Source organism: Gordionus sp. m RMFG-2023, chromosome 2 (genome assembly GCF_954871325.1).
Source record: "Gordionus sp. m RMFG-2023 chromosome 2, tfGorSpeb1-WG-v2, whole genome shotgun sequence".
In the NCBI taxonomy this organism is placed as follows: Eukaryota; Metazoa; Nematomorpha; class Gordioida; order Chordodea; family Parachordodidae; genus Gordionus; species Gordionus sp. m RMFG-2023.
In genome coordinates, this window is record NC_088776.1 from 55,517,789 (window position 1) to 55,524,866 (window position 7,078).

Here is a 7,078-nt window from a genome sequence, read left to right on the forward strand (position 1 = left end):
GAAATTTTGTCGTCGGATCTAACTGGAAAATGATTTTATTTTATTTTTTTATTGATAACATTTTTGGACAAAATGATAACTAGAAAAATGTATTATGTTAAAATTCGTCGGATGCTATTGAATTCAACATCATAGTCTAAATCGAAACCAAACTATTTTTATTGACATCTGAGCTTGATGACTTAATTGGTTTTGTTAAATGTATATATTCTCATACACAACGATAATTCCTTTCGTGCAAATAGTTTTGCGATAATGACCTGATTATGAAACTTTTTTTTCCCTAAATGATATATATATATAATCAACCTTTAATATGTGGTACAGCAGCTATTTTATATATTTTTCACATATTATTTTATATAAAATAGTTATTCTACATAAGAAAGTAGCAAATAAATTACAAAATATTTTTTTTTTGAATGTTTTAAAGTCATATGTCCTGGTCTCTCACATTGCCATAGAATTTATTGATTTTGATGCAATAAATGCAAATCTATTCTTTATAGATACCTTAAGATATTCTATATAATTTCGGATTTAAAGTTGACCATGTATATTAAATATTTTTAAAAATATTCTTTTATTAACCAAAACTATTATTTCATCTTACACTGGGTAACTTTTTCCCTAAGAAATTATTATTTCTATTATTCCTAATAAACATTCGATAAATATAAATTTATCTACAAATTATTAAGATTACTAATTATCAATGAAGCCCTAATTAAGCTTTTCTGAGAAAGCCCTAATTTTTTTATTACTTAGACAATAAGAGAAAAATTTTGAATCGCCTAAATATAAATTTTTATTGTAAGCAATAGATAAATTTATATGTACTCCAGGGCATCTCGCTTAGTTTAAATAAAAGGGGAAAAATTATTTAAATTGTATGGCTAGAATGTAGCATGTGCACCGAATCGCTGTCAGATTTGGCATCGTTATTGTATAAATGCGAGATTATTTCAGTTATATCAAAGATATAATATAATAGGTTTATCAATAATTTATTTCATTTTGCAATAATCATTTCGGGCATAATTTAAGAAATTAAATTACATCTTGCAAAATAATTAATATAATATATAAGATTAACATGTTTTAACACTATTTTAAGCACTTCGCAAAGGACAAGCTTCTATATCGTTGATGATCTGTCTAAAAGAATTCCATAACTGAAGATTTTCTGTGCAAACCATTCCCCCTGATCTCTTTTCTTGATGCAACTTGGATATTTTTTTAAATTTTTTGATAATATTTTTTTTTCCTAGTTATAAAACTATTTCCTTTGCTTTAAAAAATGATCAATTAAATATTAATAATTAGCATTTTTTTTATATAACACTTTTTCTGGTCACCAAATTTGGTATATATTCAATTAATAATTTACTTCCCGATTTAAATCCCCGATACATACGACTGGTTTATTAATATTGGAATTTTTGTGAATTTTGCTGGTGGCGGGAAAGGATTTTGGGTTAGTTACTGCCCACTTGGAATGATCCACGAATTCGGAAAAAGATATGTTCCTCTGAGAATCAGAAATCTTGGTTATAATAAATAAACGGATAAATATAGAGTTAGGGGAAAACATTTCATTGAAAAGGCGAATTGCTATAGTTCTAAAGAATTTGGCATTGTTTTTTTTATATTCCCAAACGAAGAGTTATTTGCCATACGAAATATGGCCATTCCCAAAAATAAAGTTTCGAAATAAAAATCTACAAATATTTTTTTTGCCCAAAATTTTATGCGAGATATTCTTTTGAGATTGCAAAATTGAAATTTTAAGATCAATTATTTTTTTTAAAAAAACATTTATAATTTCAATCATATAAGAATTTTAATACCTGTTAATCACAAAAGATTTATACTTATAAAAGATTTTTTACAATGATGATAGCGTTTGGGCTGAAAATCTTATAAAATATCTTCGATTTCATATCATTTTTCCTCAAATATTGGAAAGACATAAATAAGGCTTAATAAATTTTATCAGTTTGCCAATAAAAGGCTCTTAGTATATTCAGCGCGCCTTTACATTTATTTGTACCTATTGTGGTTAACATATACAACTGAACAATATATATTTTTTTAAATTAATATAAATTATCTGCCATATGAATTTTTCTTAAACAGGTGAATTAATTATGTATTCTGAGCTAAAGGGTTCTCAGTTCAAGTTTAAAAATATTGTTTTTTAAAAAAAATGAACTTTGTTATCATTGGAATTGATATTGAAAGAAATTCCTTTGATATTTTGGACAGTTGGGTGCCTAAAACAAGAAGAGTTTAGCGCATGTTTGGTGTCTTGTTGCCAAGTTTCAGAAAGCAGGTTAGATTGGTAATAAGGAGCTATCAGATCACTGTATATATCTTTATTTTAACCAAATTAATGTCCCTTTAACATACCCCTCCTAATATATAAATTTTTTAATTATTAGCGTATTGAGTTATCGTTATCTATGTAACAATGCCTTCCAGTAGTGTATCTATGAAATTACAAATAATTATTTCCAGGGATTTTAGAATCACGATACTTTTACTTTATTTTACAAACCCCGTATAAAATTTTAAAATCTTAGTGACCGGAAAAAGGTGCAAGAACTGTTATTGAGATATTTGGCATCCTTTAATTAAGTATATGGAGATCTTGAGAAAGAAATAAAAATATAATGAATAGGATCTAATTTAGAAATTTATATATTTTAAACCGGCGTCAAATTTCTTGTATTTGGCAAAAGCAACAAAAGGAGTCTTATTTCTCAAAGAATGAAAGGTCTTGATTAAGGTCCAAGGTGGATTCTTATCCGTCGTAATATCCTTATTTTGGCTCAGCCATTTGAGATACTTATTTCCTACCATAAACTCATCGGGTACATTTTTGTCGTGTATGTAAGGAGTGTCATAGTATATCAACTGACCTTTATTTTTTTTTATAAATTTTGATTTTATTGTTATTGTGGTAAAATATCCCTTATGCCAATCAAATATTTTATTTGCAAAAGGGTTATACCGTAGTAAAAATATTAAATGATAATTTTAAAAAATCTAGCTTAGATTTATTGATTGTTCTTATTAGAAATGTGCCGATCTGTAAATTTTTCATGGATCCGATCCGATATTTTCCGATATTACTAAAAAAATGATCCGATATATATTGATTTTTATTTATCATCTAAATTATATAAATATATCTATATTTTCTACTTTAAAAAAAACCAACTAGCTTTCACGAATGATTAAGTGTATTTAATATTTTTTTTATTTTTTAAAAATTAATAATCTTATTTCAAATATTTGCAAAGTTTATATTAATTTATTATTATGAAATTATTTATAAAATAAAAAAAATTATATGATTATAAATTATAACATAACCAAAAAAAAAATAAAAAATATAAGATCAGTTTTTTAAAAAAGATCGGCCCGTTCCGATATTTTTTCAAAACGATAAATATCGATGCCGATCCGATATTAAATATCGGCACAGCCCTAATTCATATATTAAAATCCTTTGTAATTTATTGGAGAACACCGGTTTTAAGAATGTAAAGACAAACAGATAATTCTTACTTATAGTGAAAATTTGAGAATAATCAAAGGAGACACAAAGAAAAACTTGTCCATTATATGCTCCGTTTGGTGGATAAATATATCCGCCTAGTTTATTGGGTGATGTCATATTTTGGGAAACCGCGGCAGGAAAACGGGGTAAACTATGTATCAACCAAGCCCCTGTGCTTTTATTGGACATCAAGACACCTTGTAAATATTAACAAATAACTCAACAAATTGGTTTTTATATAAAAAATGATAAATAAATAGAAGGTCTTTAGCTAGCATAACTTTCCAGGAAACCATAAATCTGTGGCCCCGTGAATGTTCAGGGCCAATCTATGTTTTTACTTGATTTTCATCAAACAAAAGTGGTTCATTCATTAAAATACCCATGTTAATCTCATTAAGTAGATTAAACCTATCCCAGCTTTGTCATACGCTAAGAAAAAGTTGCCAGAAAGAAAAAGATATATATCTAAACATATTTAAAGATAAAATATGAGCAGAAACCTTTTGTGTGTCCCATAGATTCGTGTTCTTTTCCATTAGGACTTTCGTCGTTGTAACTTAGAAACATGAAATCCTATTTTTTATAGTTTCGAATTTATATAAAGCGAATCGGGTAATCAATAAATTTAGTTTTAAAAAATCTTGATAATGTAATGTTAGATTAAACTATATGTATACCTTTCCTTACCCTATGAAATATTTTTCTCTCTATGAAAGTTTAAGAATTGCTTGAATTAGCCTAACATTATAAAGGAATGTTGTGAGGAGAATAATTTGACTAATATGAACCCAAAATTTAAATACTTATATAATACAAACTTTTCTTATAAATTTTATTTTTTAAAAAGCTCTCTTGATGAATTCTTGACAGGGATATGTTATGAGCATAATACATTGACAATTTGGTTTATCTCTAGCCTAAGTATATAAAATTTAATTCATTAGCACGCTGAGATAAATTATTGAATATTCTAAGTTACCATCATATGCCGATCAACCCTTCCGGCCCAACTAAGACCCATAGTTAATATGGTAATCTCATGACCCATAGAGGGTAATACCTCTAGTCTCCTTAAAGAATATTAACCATCTCTTCTGTAAAATGTAATAATTATTAACCTCTGAGAAACTATTATCATACAATTGTTTCATAGTGTACGCTAAAGCGTTATCCTCATCTTTAATAAATTTCCCAGGATATTTCCAATCAATGTTTTCGTTGTCCAAATACGTGTAGCCCAGTCCGGCCATCAATATTTCATCCGTACTTCTCTCAATCTTTGGTATTTTGTAGATAATAAACCTTAAAGGAATTTATTATGTATTTTATAAAAGATACAATCGCTATATGAAAAAAAAAGTTTAGAATGAGGGCACAAATTAGTATATTTTTTAAAAATGAACTTTATATAACCATGCATACTAATCTCAGTAAGCATTCTTAGAAATAAAAATTATTTATATATATATTTTTTTAAGACCTTTTAGAGAAAATTAGATAGTAAATATATAAAAAAAAATTACTACAGTTTATATTTAAAAATTTTCTATTACCAATCTACATCTCGGTTATGTTCATTTTTACAATTCGCCCCTAGAACTATCGTGAATTCCTTAATAAGAACATTTATTATCATCAACGTAATGGCAAATATGGGAGATTTCATTATTACAAATTATGAAAAATATAATATAAAATAAAATTTTTAACTATTTTATTAGAAAAAAATTGTCTTTTCTTAAATAAAGAATTAATAAAAAAAATAATTAGAATTCAAAGTAAGCAAATTTTCTTATGAATACAAAAGGGAAATTTTATTTTCATCATTCATTTTATTAAAATATATAGCAAATTTTCTTAATCTTTATTATTTTTAAAATAATATTATGATAATAAAATAGAAAATATTATGTTTTTTCTTCTATAAAAGGTACGAGAAATGTTCATATTATTCATGAAAACGTATTTGGTACATAAAATGGTTGAAGTAAACTAAATTTTGTTTTACTGGTTATATATACTCTTATTTTAAAATATATTTCGTAACATAATCGATCCCTAAACGGATCGACTAACCTGGCGCATACGATTGTTATATTCATATCTTATTATTCAGATTTTGCTATCAATAACCTTACATTTATATTCGTTTAACCTTAAATTGAATGTATAATGTATCATGTAATTAACTTTAACATATTCTTCTTTTTTTCTTTCTTGTAAAATAAAAACAGCAACTAAAATCATTGAATTGTAGACACATCTGTCCAGACTCTATGAAATCTAATTTATATTCAATATATTATTTATCATTAATTGAATATATATTATGTAATCAGAGATACATTTAATTTAGTATTCTGACAGGTGAATCTAACTAAGCTTTCTTTCATTGCTAGAGATCGGCAAATCCCGACCTGGCTTGCGTGATAGGATAAGGGAAGATTTTGGGCCTGGCCGAACAAATTAAAATATTTACCCTTAATAAAATTTTGATTATGTTTATCATGTCGAAGCAGAGTTCGTTCCGTCCTGTGTGCGCACACCCTGCGATATTTTGGGAGTGAAAGATAATACATTGATTCCTTATACTAAAATCTCTCCCACTAGTCAAGAATGGAGGCTCATAGAAGCATTAACTTGTTATTATAGTTGGGATAACTAGACCTACGTTGATGATATGCATTAATGAGATTGGAGTGTCTCGAAAGGTACTAAACGTCAACCTCCTGGAATGTTGATATTTTTTTAGAATAGGGCCCTAAAACTTAGTGCACCCGTTTTGATAAGATATCAACTATATAATATAAAATACAAGTTTTCTATAAGTGTGGTGATTAATCAATTAAAACTTATAGTTTAGATTAGGTCCAATAAATTAATATAATCAATTTGTAATTTTTTTTTTATCATAAGTATAATCATCATCTACATGTCATAAAATTTGTTGGAGGTAAATCTTCATAGGCCTAGCCCCCTTAAAAAATTCACGATCTTTGTTAGCAATATTTTTATCCTCCATAGTACTATAATAGTAAATCGACGATATTTAAAGAATAACAAAACATTGGTCAGTGATAATTAATTGGGTGTTTTGGTACTAACCGTAACCTAAAATTTAGTCCTCTGAGTGAAATTATTAAAAAATTATCTGTGGAGGAATGTAGCGTTTGGGGAGGGGGGGATACCAGGGTGTGGGATTAATATATAATTTTATTTTTAGCTTTTTATTTAAAAAAAATTATATCATGTTATTAAAAAAAAACAGTATAAGAGTAAAAAAAAGGAGTAAAGTATCTTGCAATATTAAACGTTAATGTCACAATAAAAACTAATAAATGACTATTCAAATCAATTTATAAGTTACTCTGAGTTAACATCATCAACAGAGTTAAGAATTGAATTCAGTATTAAAACGAAATAATTATCTAGGCAATTCTTTTATCAATTATTTTGTCTTTAAATTGCAAATATTGTTTAATTTTTATTTTACTCTGCCCTCCTTAT

The 7,078-nt window shown here is 26.6% G+C and overlaps 1 protein-coding gene across 1 annotated transcript; it reads right to left on the minus strand.

Moving 5' to 3' along the window:
• Positions 1-1,095: 1,095 nt before the first annotated feature.
• LOC135924899 (plancitoxin-1-like) lies at positions 1,096-4,925 on the minus strand. Its single transcript, XM_065460029.1, has 7 exons — positions 4,690-4,925; positions 4,072-4,144; positions 3,577-3,765; positions 2,715-2,924; positions 2,216-2,376; positions 1,391-1,546; positions 1,096-1,226 (listed from the first exon to the last, which is right to left on the minus strand). Exons 1-7 carry the CDS (start codon positions 4,819-4,821, stop codon positions 1,113-1,115), a joined length of 1,035 nt encoding a protein of 344 aa, XP_065316101.1. The 5' UTR covers positions 4,822-4,925; the 3' UTR covers positions 1,096-1,112.
• Between the last annotated feature and the right edge of the window lie 2,153 nt (positions 4,926-7,078).

Coding starts and splice junctions, on each gene's coding strand:
- LOC135924899 (XM_065460029.1), bottom strand. CDS start 4,821: ATGGCCGGACTGGGCTACACGTATTTGGACAACGAAAACATTGATTGG. Junction 3,766..4,071: donor ATCTATGGGACACACAAAAG/GTTTCTGCTCAT, acceptor AATATTTACAAG/GTGTCTTGATGTCCAATAAA. Junction 2,925..3,576: donor TTCTCAAATTTTCACTATAA/GTAAGAATTATC, acceptor AAAAAAATAAAG/GTCAGTTGATATACTATGAC.